We start from the raw sequence: 22,315 nt of genomic DNA, 5'->3' as shown, positions 1-22,315 counted from the left end.
ATTTTGTTTTCTCTGGATGCAAGTCCCCCCCTTATCCACAAGGGATAATTCCAAGGCCCTCAAAGAGTTGCACTGAACCCCATGCGATAATGTTTTCAGACAATAACTGACGTGGGCAATTGAAACAGCAGAGAGGCAAACCCGTGGATAAGGGGTGAACTACTGTAACTAATTTTTTCTAACAAGTTACTTTTGGCAACTAGTTACTAGTAAAGAGTTGAAAGAGGTGTTACTTTGGTCTTGTTAAGGGCTTCAGCTTAACTCACATTTTTCAATTTTGTAAGAAGTTTTCACTTCTTCTCCATAATAAGTGTGTCTTGCCTTGAACAGATGGAGGGATAGGGGGAAACATATTTAAAATATCAGTGGCCCTGGAGACCAGGTTTGTTGGTTATTCTTAAAAAATACATTCAAATGTTAGCCCACTTTTTGTCTTGCCTAAATGAGAGATAGTGCAACTGCACCCAGAAAGAGCTATCTGAGTGGTTGGGGGATGTATCCAGAGTAATACTGTTTTTGGGTCATATAGTAAAAGTACAGTATCCATCCAAAATCCAGAAAACAGTGATTAATTTATTGGGCCAATTTTGGGCCCAGTAAGTGACACCAATTTATTGGCCCAAAAAAAGACCCCCCAATTCTTCGCTGCATGATTTTAAACTTTTTGCCTGAAAGAAGCTAGTGGAGCTTCGAAATCTTGCATGTATAATGTGCATTGTTGTTGGCCCATAAAGGTAGCTCTGTTTTGTGGATTTTTTGGATGGTACTGGGTCGGGGGGGGTGTGAGGAGAAGGGTGCTTTTATGTACTTACTGGCTGCTTAAAACACGGCAGAGGGTGCAACTTGAAATGGATGGGTTGATGGCTGTGGAAATGATGAGGATGGGGTTGCTTCTCTACATGTCAGCTGGGAATGAGATTTATAGCATGGATGGGGAAGAGGGAGAACAGGAGGAAGAAAAAGTTTAGATAAGAGAGAGTTGCTGTGCATCCCTCCCCCCAGATAGTCTTGAGAAATTTTCTGCATCATATGCCAGATTACTATAATTATTCCCGCCCAATCAGACAGTATGGGGAGAATGTAGTCCAAGGTATTGGGTGGGAAAAAGATAAAGAATTGCTTGGAGGAAGCAGGAAAGCTGGGTCCATTGGCAGTGCCAGTACAACCTTAGTGAGATGAATTAATGATTAATCCCAGTGGTCAACAGGTCTACTTTAGTTGGAACGGACAATAGGATTTGCAAGAACTCATTCTCAGATGGCAATATATCCCTTAGCAGATTATGTACCTAAAAGTACCCTGTTTTTTACTAACTCATGTAGATCTAACATTTTCTTCATCCTTTCAGCCTTTAGAGGAGCACAACAGTTAAGCCTACTGGAATTTTGTAAGTCCTTGCATTGTTCCTTGCTTCATCCTTCACATCCTTTGTTTCAGGGCCTAAGTTTTACCCTTGAACAAAAATGGCTCATATCAGAATCCAAATTTTGATCCCAAAACCTACCCACAACTTATACATGAGGTTGACTTATAGTCAGCAATCTGGTAATTCTCATTCTGTGTCCATCCCCTGAGACCACTAGATTGTCTTGGGATCTCAGGGGTTAAGTGTCCCCGTAAAACATTATTGTAAAAACCAAAGGATCTCACACCCCTGAATCTTCTCAAACATATCACATTCAGAGTTAAAAACAGTTTGGACACCACTCTAACGCCATGACTCTATCCACAATTCTGGGATCTGTAGTTTAGTAAGGCACCAGACTAGGCTGAATACCTCACCAAATCCCAGGATTCGGTAGAATAGTGCAAGGCAGTTAAGCAAACTGCTTTAATTCTGCAGTATGTATACACCCTTAGAAAAGACTATTCCAGAGTTCAGCAATCTGTTGACTCAATGGGAGTTGTACTTTTAGATACACATGCATTTGATATGCTGTTCAAACAGAATCAACCGCTGTACACCTGTATTTAAATTGAATCATATTTTCATGTTTCAAGGGCCTATGCATTGCAACTTAATTCTGCCCAAGAGTACAAAGTGTGTGTTTATTTTATACAGCCACCTCCTGCCACAATCTGTTAGGGATTGTCAGCAACAGCTCATGGTGAAACATGGGTGGATCACAGAATATAATCTGATTGGACCTGAGATACCCAGTAAACCAACAGCTCACTTGCCAGCTAGCCTTTGGCAAGTCATATTCAGTCTAACAAGTTCTTCTTGCCGAATACCAGGATATGTTATGACATACTAAGATTGAAATGCTGCTGTCTTCCAGAGTCTCAGGAATGAAAACGTCACTTGTAAGTACCTACTTGTACAAGATTTCTCCTAGGCCAGAAATAAATGACAAAAGACAATTGCTTCTCTTGATCTTGCCTTTCCCATCTATATTGCAAGTGGGCTGGCTGCTTTTAAAGTTTTTAATGGTTAGTGTACATTTATTAAATGAAATGTACAGCCATCCAACACATGAAATAACAAAGCATTATCAATTCTAAAATAAATTTTAAAATTGAGAGGAGAAGATGATTTCATGAGTAATTATTATTTGCATTATAAGATGTCTATAGGATATTACCTTATGCAACAAGGCATCATACCATCAAAAGCATAAAGCCATGCATTAAAAGAGTAGGTGAATATATACCAGAACAACAGACATGCATTCTTATGCTCGTTTTGTCGACTGTTGCTGTGTTGTCCTAACACCACTGACAATTTGGGATTTGGAGCAGTACAAAGCTGAGCATAAGAATGGTGTAGCAGACAGTGCATGATAAAAAAGACATAATCAGTGTCACAAGGAAGAGAGGGAAACACCCAGAAGACAAAAAAAGGCCTCTTGATTACCGGGCTTGGCACGATCAACCTTGGCTTAGGTGACTGAACATATTATAAACTCCACCCTTCAAATAGGCAGTGAAGGTTATATTGTAAAACATTCTGTTTGCATACTGCAGCAATGATCAAGTCACAGAGCAAATATATTTTGTACTATGTTCTGTGACATAGTACAAGCTATGTTTTTTCCTCCTGCTTTGCTTGCCATCCTTCCTGAGAACTAGAGAAGGCAAGCGGATGGCTGCACGAACCAACTACAAAACACCTTAATGAAAAGCAACTACAGAGAAAATGGGCTTTATACATTCTAAACAGTTTACAGTCAAACAGCCCAGATCAATGCTAGGACTTGATTCGCGGGGAAATCCACTCTCTTGTAATATGCTAAAATTTTGATGTCTCTAACTTTACCAACAATTGGATTCATGTGGAAAGATTGAAACGGGAGCAGGCATTCCTTAACAGTCTGGGATGTTGGAGGTCAGCGCAAAATGAGAACTGTTTGGGAGAACCACTTGGAAAACACGACAGCCTGGTCTATGTTGTGGACAGTGCCACATACAGCGCTTGGAAGAGTCAAAAAAAAACTGGAGATTATTTGAAAAGAAAAGATAAGAACGTTCCTGTGGTTGTACTAGCAAACAAGCAGGATCTTCCTGGAGCCTGGGTGCTAGGGAAATAACGAAGAGACTTAACATGAAGAAGCATTGTCATGACCAACTGGTACGTACAGCAGCCTGTTGTGCGTTACAGGGGAAGGCCTGTCAGAAGCATTCCAGAAAGTGACATCATTTGCAAAAATCCTGCATGAAATCTAAACAAGAAGCTTTGCTATCTCAGGCAACATTACACCATCCCGATCGGATCGGATAATTCATCATGGCCAGGACAATAAGCCAGTCTGTTGAAATGAACATCTGATACTACACCATGTTTTTCAATTCTTTCTGTAAAACGAATTTATTTATTCCAGGCCAGTTAACTGTTCTCATTCTTTACATTATCTTTCAGAAACACTATTTGCTTATTTGGCTGTGGGTGTTTTTAATTCTGAAATACAACGGTGCATCAAGAGTAGTAGATGAGAATGCTGTTGATTTTTCAATACTGTATCTGTCTATCCATTTTGCATTCACTAATTTGCAAATATTAAGATAAGTGTAGCAAACAACCGTGCAACAATTGACCAGATATAGTTTGAGAAGGTCATATTGAATGTTAGTGTGTAATAAGATTAAAAGGAATTAATTCAGCTTAAAATTCATTCTAGCATTATTTTTCAAGCAACAACACACTTAATGTGGCCACATTAGTGTTATCTTGAGGCATATTCAAAAGCAATACATTGTGTTACTAGTTTCCTGATGTTTTTTTTAACTAAATGAGAAAATGTGCTTTATACAAAACATATAAATTTATCAAAAACTAAATAAAATAAATAATGATTTGTAATAAATATAGGGAAGAGTCCAAAAACAAATAATGACAATCTATGGCAGAGTATCCTCTTAATACCCTCTCTTAATTTTGATAACATTAAACTATTCCAGATCTTTTGACCATCATCAAATGACAAATGTTTATTAGTCTTCCAGTATTTTCTTACAATGATTTAGGGGAAATCCCATATCCTAATTTGGATTAACTGTAATATTCACAACCAGTTTGTGATTGTGGTGTCCATTAAGAATTTTGATGTTCCTGTAACACTCAAAGGAGGTACCTTTCTTCCAACAATCCTAGCACTCCTCTTTATCTTTTGTGAATTTTAAAATACCATCATTGCTTTTGCTACCAGTGGGAAAACAAGGTGGATGATGAGGTGGAAACACAATATCAAAGCAGGGTATTGACACTTCATACAAGAAAGAAAAACTAATGCACAGATGGCAGCCTGTAGGAGAAAACCCAGGCAGAAAAAAGGCATTGTACCAGACAGATGAAGAAGGCTAAGGAGGGGTACAAACCGCCAGAAAGAGGCGTGTCCCTGGCACCTCTCTTTGCTCTGCAGGAGTGCCACAGCAACCAAATTGCACGGCGCTCCTGTGGAGCAAAAAAGGAGCACTGGGAAGCGGCTCCTTTTTTGCAGTGCACTTCTGCACCCTAAAGTGCCAGCGACGCTGCGGTGATGTCGCAACTGCACTGCCCCGTTTGGAGGCGGCGCATTTGTGACGTCACCAGTATGCGCCGTGTCTGGTGGGCGTGCTGCAGCTGCAGCGCCCTCGTCACATGCGAGGGCTGCCAGGTGTGTGGGCGCTCTGCCCACCAGGCAGCCCTCGCACATGATGAGGGCGCCTCAAAGGCCTGTCTGTTCTGAGCCTAAATTTAGGAAATGTGGACACTGTGGAGCAAACAAAGTTATGTGGCAAGGTATTGTCCTGGCATGGCAAACATTAGGGCTAACACTAGGAGGAGTACAGGGCAAATAGTGTTATGTGACAAGGCACCACAATAAAATGCCCTCCCTGTAAAACAAAAAGCTGTGAGGGGATATGGCCAATGTGTCTGTAACCCCTGAATAGTTGAGCACTAAATGTCATAAAGGACATAAATCCAACCTCTCTGTGCTGGGGTGGGAAGTGATGCAAAGTGTTAGAGTTTGAACACCAAAAGGAGTATGTGTGGGAAAAGATTATGTTTATTGTTACTTTAAAAAATAGCTGTTTGTTCAACAGCAGAGGAGTTCTGCTGGATGGCCACTGAAAATTAAAATGAAGAAAAAAAAGGGATGTGCCATGTCATCACACACACACACATCACTGGATGTGACCTCCTAGCAACACAACATAATTAGTTCCATATCCAAAAGAGGGAATTGGACAACATATCAACTTGCTGGATTCTTTCAGATGTGGAAAAAAAGGCAAGTGAGAACAGAAAATACCCAAGGAGAATATATATGTTGCCTGGATCACTTCAAAGCCAACCACATTATCCTATAGAGGAAATGATATCTTCTGTCTAAATTTCCTGTTAGATGTCATAGTCTGATTTGCTGTTGTCTACATTGCAATCATTTTTCAGTAGGAAACATGTTTGCTTATTCTCCATAAAAATTAATTTCATTTCTATATCTATCCTGTTTGTTTGTTCCAAATACAGTGGACCCTTGGTGTCTCCTGGGGATTGGTTCCAAGAACCCCATAGGTACCAAAATCTGTGGATCCTCATGTCTCATTAAATACAATAGTGTAGTAAAATGTCTTTTATATAAAATAGCAAAATCAAGGTATGTTTTTGGGAATTTATATATATATATATATATAATCTTTTTGAGACATGTATGTTTGAAACTTTGATTAAGGAATCTGTGGATATGGAGTGCTAATTAGTTTCCAAACTAGCCTCAAGTAAAATACTATATGAAATGCTGCACTGGGGTAGGGGACATTCATAGGGACTGGATCCAAGCAGAGTAAAAGGTTACCAGATTGTGGCTTTAGTGATCTCAGGTCTGGTGAATATACTATACACTAATAGCCCTATACTCTGAGAGCCGGTGCGGTGCAGTGGTTTGAGTGTTGAACTAGGACTCTGGAGACCAGGGGTCAAATCCCTGCTCAGTCATGGAAACCCACTGGGTGACCCTGGGCAAATCACACTCTAAGTTGTGAAGATGAAGCAATGGCAGACCCCCACTGAATAAATCAGAATAAAATAATAATGTAGTCATTCTGAAAGCACATTACATCAACAAATTAGCAAACTACATCTCCAGTTGTAGAACCTTATGCAGCCAAAATGAGATCATCCATGCACAAAGGGACCAAAAACAGCCACTAAGAAATGAGCGTAGTCAACAGTTACAGAAGGCTCTTGACTGTTGGAAAGGTAATACTGTAATGAAAGAAAGCAAAAAGCAAAAGGGAAATGAAGTGCATAAAAGAGGTTGTATAACTATGAACAGGAGGCATTTCTGCTGTTATTTTTTTGTAGATCCTATTTATGTCATGACCCTTCCCTTGATACAATCCTTTTGAATTGGACATTGTAGAAAAATCTATGGATTTTCATGCTAACTGTTCAGAACCTACAGATATGTACACTTCTCTTCTCTTTTTTTGACTCACACCAGCTGCAGGAAACAGCGCAAGGTGAATGGAGCAGTCCTACTCCTACCATCTGCATCACATGTAGTTTGGTCTTAGGCTGGGGCCCTTTCACACTACGCAATCATTGCATTATATTCCACTTTAACAGCCATAGTAGCATCTTTTGGAATTGTGTGGTTTGTACTTCAGTGAGGCATTGGATCTCTCTGGAACAGAATTCTAAATATCCCTTCCTGAACTACATATCTCAAGATTTCATAGGATGTTGCTATGGCAATTAAGGTGGTACATAGTGCTGTAATTCTGGGATGTGAAATGGATGGTTTTCCTAGGTTCCCTGAATGAATAATGATCCAGTCTGAAATAACTGCTTGGTGCCATCTGTTCCCTCTTCTAATAATTTCTTTGTATGCTTCAGTAACATACTGTTCAACCATGTCCAAAACTGGGGCCTTCTCCTTCCTGTGAACCTTGCAGCTAGAAGAAGCCAGTAATACCTTGTAATAATTACTATGCATTTTCTAATAAGGAATAATGTGGATTTTAACTGCTCCTGTGTTTAAGTCAAGATTCAAATGATTTTTAGTTTCTACAGATTCATTTCTTTATGTTTCCATGACATTTTATAGCCATATCTGTGTCAGATTCCATTTGGAGGGGCTTATTGTCCATTTGATCCAACCATTTTATCACACAAATTGGAGGGACATAAACAGGATTGTCATCCTTCTCTAATAAATGCTGATTTAACATTTGGGAACTATCTGTAAGTTATACTGTTTGTCTACGGAAAACTCTAAGGATAAGGACACTTGGGCCCCATTCCCACTGGCGGTTTTGCTCTGAAAGGAACTGGGCAGATTCAGGGGCCCCCTCCTGAATCTCTCCGTAAGCAAGTGCTCACTACAAATCAGAGGCATTTTAACCCGAATGCCCTCTTTCGGACAACCCAAAGAAGCAACTGCTATATACACACTCAAAGCAATGTGGAACTTAGTGACAATAACATCTACAATCTTCCCTCCCCATGCATATTCCTTCTTCTTCTTCTTTCAACCATCTTTGCCAGCTAGTAAAAGAATTCTGTGTCTTTCTGTTTGACCTAATAGGTCCACCAGTATGGGGACTTTGGAAAATGCCTCCTACGTATATTGTAGATTCCTACATGCTAACACATTATGAAAGTAGATTCTTATAAAAACACATTCTACACAGAAAAGTGGCTATAACAGGAGGCAGGTTGCCATGTGAATGATGACAAGTATGGTGTAGTATGTCTAACTGTTTCCTCTTTGCAGTAACAATCACAGGCAGTGGTGGGGCAAAAGTGCCTTTAAAAAGAGATGTTGTGGAAATGTAGTACAGGAGAGGCATATATTTCTTGGTACTCTCATTGTATGCAATTTCTTAACAGAATTAAAAGTTGGAAGAGGCTCCCTAGGACATCAGGCCCACCCACCACTATTAGAAGTTCCTTTAATAGTCAAGCAAAATCTAAATTCTTGTAACATAAACCATTAACCTGGTTCTTGCCATTGGAGCACCCTCCTCCTCCCGACTCTCTGTGACCGCCTTGAGGATATTAGTGTACGTACAATCATGTCACCCTTTACTCTTCTCTTCACCACCCGAACATGTCTATTCCTTCAATGTTTCTCATAGGTTTTTGTTCTCCATGCCTCCTATCATCATTGTTGCCCTTCTATTAAATCATCCAACTTGTCATATCCTTCGGTGATAGTCTTGCTGGAGATAGGCTTGCAGCTATCCCCATGAAAATCCAGGCTCTGAGCTATCCCCATGAACATCAAGGATCTAATCAACAAGATTTGCAAGCGTCTTGTAAACAGACTCCTTTAAATCCATTGTACTTCCCCCTACGTGCCTGATATTGGGGTCATGCTGTCTGGCCTGTAGTTCCCCGATTTTCCCCCTTTTTGAAGAGAGGACAATGTTTGCCTTTCTCGGTCCTCTGGCACCTCAATTGTTCTCCAAGACTTCTCAAAAATTAGGCAAATGGTTCTGCGAGTATGTCATTAGTTCCTTCAGTTCTCTGGATGCAAGTCCCCCTTATCCACAAGGGATATATTCCAAGGCCCTCAGATAGATTGCACTGAACCCCATGCGATAATGTTTTCAGACCATAACTGACTGTGGGCAATTAAACAGCAGAGAGCAAACCCTGGATAAGGGTGAACTACTGTAACTAATTTTTCTAACAAGTTTATTGGCAACTAGTTACTAGTAAAGAGTTGAAAGAGTGTTACTTTGTCTTGTTAAGGGCTTCAGCTGTAACTCACTATTTTTCAATTTAATGTAAAGAAGTTTCACTTCTTACTCCATAATAAGTGTGTTTCTTGCCTTGAACAGGATAGAGGGATAGGGGGAAACATATTAAAATATCAGTGGCCCTGGAGACTCAGGTTTGTTGGTGATTATAAAAAATAACATTTCAAATGTTAGCCCATCTTTTCTGCCTAAATGAGAGATAGTGCAATGCACCCAGAAAGAGCAGTCTGAGTGGTTTGGGGATGTATCCAGAGTATAACTGTTTTTGGCATATAGTAAAGTACAGTATCATCCAAAATCCAGAAAACAGTGATTAATTTATGGGGCCAATTTTGGGCCAGTAGTACACCCAATTTATTGGCCCAAAAAAAAGCCCCCCATTCTCCTGCATGATTTTTAACATTTTTGCCTGATGAAAAAGCTAGTGAGCTCGAAATCTTGCAACATGTAAATGTGCATTTGGTTGGCCCAATAAAGGTAGCTCTGTTTTGTGGATTTTGGATGGTACTGGATCGGGGGGGGGGTGAGGAGAAGGTTGCTTTTAGTTACTTACTGGCTGCTTTAAACAACGGCATAGGGTGCATACTTGAAATGGATGGGTTGATGGCTGTGAGAATGATGAGGATGGGAGTGCTTCTCTACATGTCAGCTTGGGATGAGATTTAAAGCAAGTGGATGGGGAAGAGGGAGAAACAGGGAAGGAAAAAAGTTTAGATAAGAGAGAGTTGCTGTGCATCCCTCCCCGATAGTCTGAGAAATTTTCTGCATCATATGCCAGATTACTATAACATTCCCTCCCAATCAGACAGTATTGGGAGAATGTAGTCCAAGGTATCTGGGTGGGAAGAAATGATAAAGAATGCTGGAGGAAGCAGGAAAGCTTGGGTCCTATTGGCAGTGCCAGTTACAATCCATTTAGTGAATGATGATAATGATAATCCCAGTGGTTCAACAGGTCTACTTAGTGGAACTGACAATAGGATTTGCAAGAACTCATTCTCAGATGGCAAATATATCCCTTAGCAGATTATGTACCTAAAAGTACCCTGTTTTTGTACTATACTCATGTATAGTCTAGACATTTCTTTCATCCTTTCAGCCTTTAGTAGGAGCACAAACAGTTAAGCCTACTGGAATTTTGTAAGTCCTTGCAATTGTTTCCCTTTGCTTCAATCCTTCACATCCTTTGTTTCAGGGCCCTAAGTTTTACCCTTAACATAAATGGCTCATATCAGAATCCATAATTTTTGATCCCAAAACCTACCCACAACTTATACATGAGGTTGACTTATAGTCAGCATATCGGGGTAATTTTCTCATTTCGGTGTCCATCCCTCTGAGACACTAGATTGTCTTGGGATTCAGGGGTTTAAGGGTCCCCGTAAAACTATTATTGTAAAAACCAAAGTAGATCTCACACCCCTGAATTCTCTCAACATTATCACATTTCAGAGTTAAAAACAGTTGGACACCACTCTAACTCGCCATGACCTACCTAAGAATTCTGGGATCTGTATTTTAGTAAGGCACCAGACTAGGCTGAATACCTCACCAAATCCCAGGATTCTGTAGAATAGTGCCAAGGCAGTTAAAGCAAACTGCTTTAATTCGCAGTATGTATACACCCTTAGAAACAGATATTCGCAGTTGTCAGCATCTGTTGACCAATGGGAGTTGTAATCTTTTAGATACACAATGCATTGATAGCTGTTCAAACAGAATCAACCAGCTGTACACCTTGTATTAAAATTTGAATTCATATTTCATGTTCAAGGGCCATGCTTGCAACTTAATTCTGCTCCAAGAGACAAAGTGTGTGTTTTATTTTATACAGCCACCTCCCCCACAATCTTGTTAGGGATTGTCAGCAACAGCTCATGGTGAAACATGGGTGGATCACAGAAATAACTTGAATTTGGACTGAGATACCCAGTAAACAACAGCTCACTGCCAGCTAGCCTTTGGCAAGTCATTATCAGTCAAAGTTCTCTGTCCAAACCAGGATATGGTAGACATACAAGATAGGAAATGCTGCGGTCTTCCAGAGTCTCAGGAATGAAAACGTCACTTGTTAAGACCACTGTACAAGACCCTAGGCCAAAAAAAAGACAAAAGACTCATGCTTATCGGCCTTCCCACTAATTGCAAGGGGCTGGCTGCTTTAAAGTTAATGGTGTGTACAATAAATGAAATGTACAGCCATCCAACACAGAAAAAAACAACAGTTATCAATTCAAAATAAATTTTAAAATGAGAGGAGAAGAGGATTCATGAGTAATTATTATTGCATAAAGATGCTATAGAAGGATAACTTATGCAACAAGGCACATACCATCAAAAGCATAAAGCCATGCATTAAAAGAGTAGGTGAATATAATCCAACAACAGACATGCATTCTTATGCTCAGTTTTTGTCGACTGTTGCTGTGTTGTTCCTAACACCACTGACAATTTTGGGATTTTGGAGCAGTAAAAAGCTGAGCATAAGAATGGTGTAGCTTAGACTAGTGCATGATAAAAATGACATGAATCAGTGTCACAAGTGAAGAGAGGGAAACACCCAAAGAAACAAAAAAGGCCTCTTGTATTTACCGGCGTTGGCACTGATCAACCTTTGGCTTATGTGACTGAACATTATTCAGTTAAACTCCACCCTTCAAATAGGCAGTGAAGGTTATATTGTAAAAACATTCTGTTTGCATACTGCAGCAATGATCAAGTCACAGAGCAAATAATTTTGTACTATGTCTTGGGACATAGTACAAGCTATGTTTTTTCTCTCCTGCTTTGCTTGCCATCCTTCATCTGAGACTAGAGAAGGCAAGCGGATGGCTGCACGAACCAACTACAACACCTTAATGAAAAAGCAACTACAGAGAAAAGGGCTTTATACATTCTAAACAGTTTACAGTCAAACAAGCCCAGATTCTAATGCTAGGACTTGATTCGGCGGGGAAATCCACTCTCTTGATATGCTAAAATTTAATGATGTCTCTTAACTTTACCAACAATTGGATTCATGTGGAAATGATGAACGGGAGCAGGCATTCCTTAACAGTCTGGGATGTTTGGAGGTCAGCGCAAAAGGAGGACGTTTTGGGAGAACCACTTGGAAACACACAGACAGCCTGGTCTATGTTGTGGACAGTGCCAACTACAGCGCTTGGAAGAGTCAAAAAAAGAACTGGAGATTTTTTTAAGATGAAAAGATTAAGAACGTTCCTGTGGTTGTACTAGCAAACAAGCAGGATCTTCCTGGAGCTCTGGGTGCTGAGGAAATAACGAAGAGACTAACATGAAGAAGCATGTGTCATGACCGAAACTGGTACGTACAGCCCTGTTGTGCAGTTACAGGGGAAGGCCGTGTCAGAAGCATTCCAGAAAGTGACATCATTTGCAAAATCCTGCATGAAATCTAAACAAGAAGCTTTGGCTATCTTAGGCAACATTAACACATCCCGATCGGATCAATTCATCACTGGCCAGGACAATAAGCCAGTCTGTTGAATGAACATCTGATACTACAACATGTTTTTCAAATTTCTGTAAAACAATTTATTTTCCAGGCCAGTTAACTGTTCTCATTTTTACATTATCTTTTCAGAAACACTATTGCTTATTATGGCTGTGGGTGTTTTAAATTCTGAAATACAACGGTGCATCAGAGTAGTAGGATGAGAAGTGCGGTTGATTTTTTCAAATACTGTATTCTGTCATCATTTGCATTCACTAATTTGCAAATATGAAGATAAGTGTAGCAAACAAACTGGGCAACAATTGACCAGATATAGTTTGAAGAAGGTCATATTGAATGTTAGTGTGTATATAAGATTAAAAGGAATTAATTCAGCTTAAAATTCATTCTAGCATTATTTTTCAAGCAACAACACAATGCTAAATGTGCCACATTAGTGTTATCTTGAGGCATATTCAAAAGCAATACATGTGTGTTACTAGTTTTCTGATGTTTTCTTTTAATCTAAATAGAGAAATGTGCTTTATCAAACATATAATTATCAAAAACTAAATTAAAATAAATAATGATTTGTAATATATATATGGGAGAGTCCAAAAACAAAATATGACAATTCTATGCGAGTATCCTGCTTTAAATACCCTTCTCTTAATTTTGATAACATTAAACATTCCAGATTTCTTTGACCATTCATCAAATGACAAATGTTTATTAGTCTCCAGTATTTTCTTACAATGATTTAGGGGAAATCCCAGATCCTTAATTGGATTAACTGTAATATTCAATTCAACACAGTTTGGGGTATGTGGTGTCCATATGGAAGAATTTTTATGTTCCTGTAATCACTCAAAGATGGTACCTTTCTTCCAACAATCCTAGCACTCTCTTATCTTTGTGAATTTAAAATACCATCATTGCTTGTGCACCAGTGGAAAACAAGGTGGATGATGATGTGGAAACACAATATCAAGCAGGGTATTGACACTTCATACAGAAAGAAAAACTAATGCACAGATGGCAGCCTGTAGGAGAAAACCCAGGCAGAAAAAAGGCATTGTACCAACAGATGAAGAAGGCAAGGAGGGGTAAAAAACTGCCAGAAGAGGCGTGTCCCTGGCACCTCTCTTTGCTCTGCAGAGCGCCACAGCAACCAAATTGCACGGCGCTCCTGTGAGCAAAAAAGGAGCACTGGGAAGCAGCTCCTTTTTTGCAGTGCACTTCTGCACCCTAAGGTGCCAGCGACGCTGCAGTGATGTCGCAACTGCCACTGCCCGTTTGGAGGCGGCGCATTTGTGACGTCACCAGTACACGCCGTGTCTGGTGGGGCGGGCTGCAGCTGCAGCGCCCTCGTCACATGCGAGGGCTGCCAGGTGTGTGGGCGCTCTGCGCCACCAGGCAGCCCTGCGCAATGATGAGGGCGCCTCAAAGGCCTGTCGTTCTGAGCCTAAATTAAGGAAATGTGGACACTGGTGGAGCAAACAAAGTTATGTGGCAGGTATTGTCCTGGCATGGCAACATTAGGGCTAACACTAGGAAGATACAGGGCAAATGTGTTATGGGACAGGCACCACAATAAATGCCTCCCTGTAAAACAAAAAGCTTGAGGGGATATGGCCAATTTGTTGTAGTAATCGAGTCGTGAGACCACTAGGGCATGGACCAGGATCTTGGTAGTGGAGGCAGAGAGATATGGTCGGATTTTGGCAATATTGTATAGAAAGAATCTACAAGCCTTGGCTGTGGTCTGGATCTGAGGAATACACGACAGAGAAGAATCAAAGATGAAACCAAGACTGCGGGCTTGCTGGACTGGTTGAATAGAAATGTTGTCCACAGAGACAGAAAAGGAGTGTTGAAGGGTGGACTTAGGAGGAAAGACAAGAAGCTCCGTCTTGGACATGTTGAGCTTCAAACGCCAATAGTGCATCCACTGCAAGACAGCTGTGAGACAAGACGAAACTTGCTGTTCAAGCCTTGGAGAAAGGTCAGGGGTGGAAAGATACAACTGGGTGGCATCGGCATACAGATGGTAGGAAAAGCCAAAAGAACTAATGAGTTTACCTAAGGACAGTGTGTAGAGAGAAAACAGAAGGGGACCCGAAACAGAGCCCTGGGGAACTCCAACAGATAAGGGAACAGGAGAAGAAGTCAGACCCCCTGCAACTACTGCAAAAGATCTGCCAGACAAGTAAGATCTAAACCAGTCAAGAACAGAGTCTGAGAACCCAAGGTCAGAGAGTATGTCAATTAGGAGAAAGTGATCAACGGTGTCAAAGGCTGCAGACAAATTGAGAAGGATGAGAACAGAGTAAAGGCCATTAGCCTTGGCCTGTAAAAGGTCATTCAAGATCTTAGTGAGAGCTCTCTCTGTAGAATGCCTTGGGCGGAAACCAGACTGAAAGGGATCAAGGATGGAGCTGGCTTCAAGAAACTCAAGACAGCGAGAATAAACAACCCGTTCCAAAACCTTAGAAAGAAAGAGAAGAAGAGAAATCGGACGATAGCTAGACAAAGAGGAGGGGTCAAGAGAAGGTTTTTTCAGAATTGGGGAAATGAGAGCATGTTTGAAGTCCGACGGGAAGGAGCCTGTAGAGAGAGCGAGATTGAAGATATGGAAAAGTGAGGGCAGAAAAGAGGGAGCTACAGAAATTAAAAGACGAGTTGGAAGTGGATCAAGAGGACAGCTTCATCAAAGCTAATTAGAGTAATTAAACTACTTCTGTCTAGGTGGCGGTGGGATAGAGTTGTTTCAATCTTAGTTAGATAGGATGGGACAGTATTTCTTAGATGAGGTCGGGTGGGTAGGCTGGTTGGAAGAGAACTGTCTTGACTGGCCCCCTGAAAGCCTCCAAGGAGGCAGCCAGACGGGTCTCCTGTGGGAGACTGTTCCACAATTTGGGAGCTATTGCAGAGAAAGCTCGTTGGCAAATTGACACCAGCCTGTTTTTTTGTATTTCCAGCTGGTACTTCCCGGATATTCTGAGAGTGCGGGGTGGATTATGTAGGTAGAGGCATTCCCTCAAATAACTCGGGCCCAAGCCATATAGGGCTTTATAGGTAATAACCAACACCTTATATTGCACCTGGAAGCTGATTGGCAGCCAATGAAGATCTTTTTAGGATTGGTGTTATATGGTCAGACCTTGTCGACCCAGTAATTAATCTGGCTGCTGCATTTTGAATCAGTTGAAGCTTCCGAACTTGGTACAAGGGTAGCCCCATGTAGAGCGCATTACAGAAATCTAAATGAGAGATTACCTGAGCATGTACCACTGCTTCAAGGTCCTTTCAGTCTAGGCTGGGATGCAGTTGGCGTATTAACTGAAACTGGTACCAAACACTCCTGGCTGCTGCATCTACCTGAGATGACAATTGTAGGGACAGGTCCAGGAGTACTCCCAAACTGTGAACCTCGTCCTTTAGGGGAAGTGTGACCCCGTCAAGGACAGGATGATAAATTTCCTTCCCCGGGCCTAGGGTACCTATCACGAGTACCTCCGTTTTTTCTGGATTCTGTCTGAGTTTGTTTTCCCTCATCCAGCCCATTACTGACCCAAGGCAGGCATTCAGAGGAGAGATGCCATCCTTAGTCACTGCAACAGTCAGAAACATAGAGAAATAGATTGGGGTGTCATCAGTGTACTGATAACACTGCACCCCACGTATCTGGATGATCTCATCCAGCAGCTTCACAATAAAAATACAATACAATACAAAATATATCCCAAAGTTGCTATTCTGGTGATACCTTTATTAGGCCAGTCAAAAAGGTGCATGCTTTGTGGTAGCTAAGGAAGAGTCTGTGTGAATTATAAATGAGATATCACCACCCCAACCATAAGGTCACTAAACAAAGGCAATAAAAGAGAAGCAAATAAATGTTGATATCTTCAATTGAAACACACACATGCACAAACTGCATCCCTGAGAACTAACACTGTGTGTCAACACAGACCGTTCCTCTATACCAGTGTTAATCAAAGTGGTGGTCTCTGGATCAGTCTCAGGCTGAAAATCATCAGTCTGTGGGAGTTTCCAGGGCGAAAAATAGTTCTAGTCAATCTCAAAATACAGTATTTGTCCCTGGCATATTAGGAAAAAAAAACCTGGTTACTCCCCAATCGGACAACCCAAAGAAGCACTGCTATATACCACATCAAAGCAACATGTGGACTTAGTGACAATAACATCTACAATCTTCCCTCCCCATGCATATTCTTCTTCTTCTTCTTTCAACCATCTTTGCCAGCTAGCAAAAAGAATTCTGTGTCTTTCTGTTTGACCTAATAAAGGTCTCACCACTATGGGGACTTTGGAAAATGCCTCCTACGTATTATTGTAGATTCCTACATGCTAACACATTATTGAAACGTAGATTCTTATATAAAACACATTCTACACAGAAAAGTGGCTATAACAGGCAGGGTTGACATGTGAATGATGACAAGTATGGTGTAGTATGTCTAACTGTTTCTCTTTTGCAGTAACAATCACAGGCAGTGGTGGGGCAAAAGTGCCTTTAAAAAGAGATGTTGTGGAAATGTAGTACTAGGAGAGGCATATATTTCTTTGGTACTCTCATTGTATGCATATTTCTTAACAGAATTATAAAGTTGGAAGAGGCTCCCTAGGACATCAGGCCCACCCACCACTATTAGAAGTTCCTTCTAATAGTCAAGCAAAATCTAAATTCTTGTAACATAAAACCATTAGACCTGGTTCTTGCCATTGGAGCACCCTCCTCCTCCCGACTCTCTGTGACCGCCTTTGAGGATATTTAGTGTACGTACAATCATGTCACCCTTTACTCTTCTCTTCACCACCCTGAACATGTCTATTTCCTTCAATGTTTCTCATAGGTTTTGTTCTCCATGCCTCCTATCATCATTGTTGCCCTTCTATTAAATCATTCCAACTTGTCTATATCCTTCTGTGATAGTCTGTGCTGGAGATAGGCTTGCAGCTATCCCCATGAAACATCCAGGCTCTGAGCTATCCCCATGAACATCAAGGACTCTAAATCAACAAGATTTGCAAGCTGCTTGTAAACAGACTCCTTTATAATCCATTGTACTTCCCCCTACTGCCCTGATATTGGGGTCATGCTGTCTGGCCTGTAGTTCCCCGGATTTTCCCCCCTTTTTGAAGAGAGGGACAATGTTTGCCTTTCTCTGGTCCTCTGGCACCTCAATTGTTCTCCAAGACTTCTCAAAAATTATGGCAAATGGTTCTGTGAGTATGTCAGTAAGTTCCTTCAGTTCTCTGGATGCAAGTCCCCCTTATCCACAAGGGATATATTCCAAGGCCCTCAGTAGATTGCACTGAACCCCATGCGATAATGTTTTCAGACCATAACTGACTGTGGGCAATTGAAACAGCAGAGAGCAAACCCGTGGATAAGGGTGAACTACTGTAACTAATTTTTCTAACAAGTTACTTTGGCAACTAGTTACTAGTAAAGAGTTGAAAGAGTGTTACTTTGTCTTGTTAAGGGCTTCAGCTGTAACTCACTATTTTTCAATTTAATGTAAAGAAGTTTTCACTTCTTACTCCATAATAAGTGTGTCTTGCCTTGAACAGGATAGAGGGATAGGGGGAAACATATTTAAAATATCAGTGGCCCTGGAGACTCAGGTTTGTTGGTGATTATTAAAAAAATACATTTCAAATGTTAGCCCATCTTTTCTGCCTAAATGAGAGATAGTGCAACTGCACCCAGAAAGAGCTAGTCTGAGTGGTTTGGGGATGTATCCAGGAGTATAACTGTTTTGGTCATATAGTAAAAGTACAGTATCATCCAAAATCCAGAAAACAGTGATTAATTTATTGGGCCAATTTTGGGCCAGTAGTGACACCAATTTATTGGCCCAAAAAAATAGCCCCCCAATTCTCCTGCATGATTTTTAACATTTTTGCCTGATGAAGAAGCTAGTGGAGCTTCGAAATCTTGCAACATGTATAATGTGCATTTTGGTTGGCCCAATAAAGGTAGCTCTGTTTTGTGGATTTTGGATGGTACTGGATCGGGGGGGGGGTGAGGAGAAGGTTGCTTTTATGTACTTACTGGCTGCTTAAAACAACGGCATAGGGTGCATACTTGAAATGGATGGGTTGATGGCTGTGAGAATGATGAGGATGGGAGTGCTTCTCTACATGTCAGCTTGGGAATGAGATTTAAAGCAAGTGGATGGGGAAGAGGGAGAAACAGGGAAGGAAAAAAGTTTAGATAAGAGAGAGTTGCTGTGCATCCCTCCCCCAGATAGTCTTGAGAAATTTTCTGCATCATATGCCAGATTACTATAACTATTCCCTCCCAATCAGACAGTATTGGGAGAATGTAGTCCAAGGTATCTGGGTGGGAAGAAAATGATAAAGAATTGCTTGGAGGAAGCAGGAAAGCTTGGGTCCTATTGGCAGTGCCAGCTACAATCCATTAGTGAATGATGAATTAATGATTAATCCCAGTGGTTCAACAGGTCTACTTTAGTTGGAACTGACAATAGGATTTGCAAGAACTCATTCTCAGATGGCAAATATATCCCTTAGCAGAATTATGTACCTAAAAGTACCCTGTTTTGTACTATACTCATGTATAAGTCTAGACATTTTCTTTCATCCTTTCAGCCTTTAGTAGGAGCACAAACAGTTAAGCCTACTGGAATTTTGTAAGTCCTTTGCAATTGTTTCCCTTTGCTTCATCCTTCACATCCTTTGTTTCAGGGCCCTAAGTTTTACCCTTGACATAAAAATGGCTCATATCAGAATCCATAATTTTGATCCCAAAACCTACCCACAACTTATACATGAGGTTGACTTATAGTCAAGCATATCTGGTAATTCTCATTCTGTGTCCATCCCTCTGAGACACTAGATTGTCTTGGGATCTCAGGGGTTTAAGGGTCCCCGTAAAACTATTATTGTAAAAACCAAAGTAGATCTCACACCCCTGAATTCTTCTCAACATTATTCACATTTCAGAGTTAAAACAGTTGGACACCACTCTAACTGCCATGACTCTATCCTACAGAATTCTGGGATCTGTAGTTTAGTAAGGCACCAGACTAGGCTGAATACCTCACCAAATCCCAGGATTCTGTAGAATAGTGCCAAGGCAGTTAAAGCAAACTGCTTTAATTCTGCAGTATGTATACACCCTTAGAAACAGATATTCTCAGAGTTTTCAGCATCTGTTGACTCAATGGGAGTTGTAATCTTTTAGATACACAATGCATTTGATATGCTGTTCAAACAGAATCAACCAGCTGTACACCTGTATTTAAAATTTGAATTCATATTTTCATGTTTCAAGGGCCTATGCATTGCAACTTAATTCTGCTCCAAGAGTACAAAGTGTGTGTTTTATTTTATACAGCCACCTCCTGCCACAATCTTGTTAGGGATTGTCAGCAACAGCTCATGGTGAAACATGGGTGGATCACAGAATATAATCTTGAATTTGGACCTGAGATACCCAGTAAACAACAGCTCACTTGCCAGCTAGCCTTTGGCAAGTCATTATTTCAGTCTAAAGTTCTCTGTCCGAAATACCAGGATAATGTTATGACATACTAAGATTAGGAAATGCTGCTGTCTTCCAGAGTCTCAGGAATGAAAACTGTCACTTGTAAGTACCTACTTGTACAAGATTTCTTCCTAGGCTCAGAATAAAAATGACAAAAGTACTAATTGCTTCATCTTGCCTTTCCCATCTATATTGCAAGTGGGCTGGCTGCTTTTTAAAGTTTTTAATGGTTAGTGTACATTTATTAAATGAAATGTACAGCCATCCAACACATGAAATAACAAAGCATTATCAATTCTAAAATAAATTTTAAAATTGAGAGGAGAAGATGATTTCATGAGTAATTTATTATTTGCATTATAAGATGTCTATAAAGGATATTATCTTATGCAACAAGGCATCATACCATCAAAAGCATAAAGCCATGCATTAAAAGAGTAGGTGAATATATATCCAGAACAACAGACATGCATTCTTATGCTCAGTTTTGTCGACTGTTGCTGTTGTTGTTCCTAACACCACTGACAATTTTGGGATTTGGAGCAGTACAAAGCTGAGCATAAGAATGGTGTAGCTTAGACTAGTGCATGATAAAAATGACATGAATCAGTGTCACAAGTGAAGAGAGGGAAACACCCAAAGAAGACAAAAATAAGGCCTCTTTGTATTTACCGGGCTTTGGCACTGATCAACCTTTGGCTTATGTGACTGAACATTATTCAGTTAAACTCCACCCTTCAAATAGGCAGTGAAGGTTATATTGTAATAACATTCTGTTTGCATACTGCAGCAATGATCAAGTCACAGAGCAAATATATTTTGTACTATGTCTTGTGACATAGTACAAGCTATGTTTTTTCTCTCCTGCTTTGCTTGCCATCCTTCATCTGAGACATAGAGAAGGCAAGCGGATGGCTGCACGAACCAACTACAAAACACCTTAATGAAAAAGCAACTACAGAGAAAATGGGCTTTATACATTCTAAACAGTTTACAGTCAAACAAGCCCAGATTCTAATGCTAGGACTTGATTCGGCGGGGAAATCCACTCTCTTGTATATGCTAAAATTTAATGATGTCTTCTTAACTTTACCAACAATTGGATTCAATGTGGAAATGATTGAAACGGGAGCAGGCATTTCCTTAACAGTCTGGGATGTTGGAGGTCAGCGCAAAATGAGGACTGTTTGGGAGAACCACTTGGAAAACACAGACAGCCTGGTCTATGTTGTGGACAGTGCCAACATACAGCGCTTGGAAGAGTCAAAAAAAGAACTGGAGATTATTTTGAAGAATGAAAAGATTAAGAACGTTCCTGTGGTTGTACTAGCAAACAAGCAGGATCTTCCTGGAGCTCTGGGTGCTGAGGAAATAACGAAGAGACTTAACATGAAGAAGCATTGTCATGACCGAAACTGGTACATACAGCCCTGTTGTGCAGTTACAGGGGAAGGCCTGTCAGAAGCATTCCAGAAAGTGACATCATTTGCAAAATCCTGCATGAAATCTAAACAAGAAGCTTTTGCTATCTTCAGGCAACATTAACACATCCCGATCGGATCAATTCATCACTGGCCAGGACAATAAGCCAGTCTGTTGAATGAACATCTGATACTACACCATGTTTTTCAAATTTCTGTAAAACAGAATTTATTTATTCCAGGCCAGTTAACTGTTCTCATTCTTTTACATTATCTTTCAGAAACACTATTTTGCTTATTATGGCTGTGGGTGTTTTAAATTCTGAAATACAACGGTGCATCAAGAGTAGGATGAGAATGCTGTTGATTTTTCAAATACTGTATCTGTCATCCATTTTGCATTCACTAATTTGCAAATATTAAGATAAGTGTAGCAAACAAAACTGTGCAACAATTGACCAGATATAGTTTGAAGAAGGTCATATTGAATGTTAGTGTGTATATAAGATTAAAAGGAATTAATTCAGCTTAAAATTCATTCTAGCATTATTTTTCAAGCAACAACACAATGCTAAAATGTGCCACATTAGTGTTATCTTGAGGCATATTCAAAAGCAATACATTGTGTTACTAGTTTCCTGATGTTTTCTTTTAACTAAATGAGAAAATGTGCTTTATACAAAACATATAAATTTATCAAAAACTAAA

The 22,315-nt window shown here is 40.3% G+C and overlaps 2 protein-coding genes and 1 pseudogene across 2 annotated transcripts in view; 2 read left to right on the top strand and 1 right to left on the bottom strand.

The window, feature by feature from the left end:
• LOC121925573 (IQCJ-SCHIP1 readthrough transcript protein-like) overlaps nucleotides 1–22,315 on the bottom strand; it is a 515,366-nt gene that overhangs the window by 189,822 nt on the left and 303,229 nt on the right.
• Nucleotides 6,635–12,696, top strand: LOC121925076 (annotated as a pseudogene).
• Nucleotides 20,442–22,141, top strand: LOC121925572 (ADP-ribosylation factor-like protein 14). Its single transcript, XM_042457859.1, has one exon. It carries the CDS (start codon nucleotides 21,153–21,155, stop codon nucleotides 21,729–21,731), a length of 579 nt encoding a protein of 192 aa, XP_042313793.1. The 5' UTR covers nucleotides 20,442–21,152; the 3' UTR covers nucleotides 21,732–22,141.

This window comes from Sceloporus undulatus, chromosome 3, assembly GCF_019175285.1.
Source record: "Sceloporus undulatus isolate JIND9_A2432 ecotype Alabama chromosome 3, SceUnd_v1.1, whole genome shotgun sequence".
Classification (NCBI taxonomy): Eukaryota; Metazoa; Chordata; class Lepidosauria; order Squamata; family Phrynosomatidae; genus Sceloporus; species Sceloporus undulatus.
The sequence above is the reverse complement of the archived record's forward strand: the minus strand, read 5'-3'. Positions and strand labels throughout refer to the sequence as shown.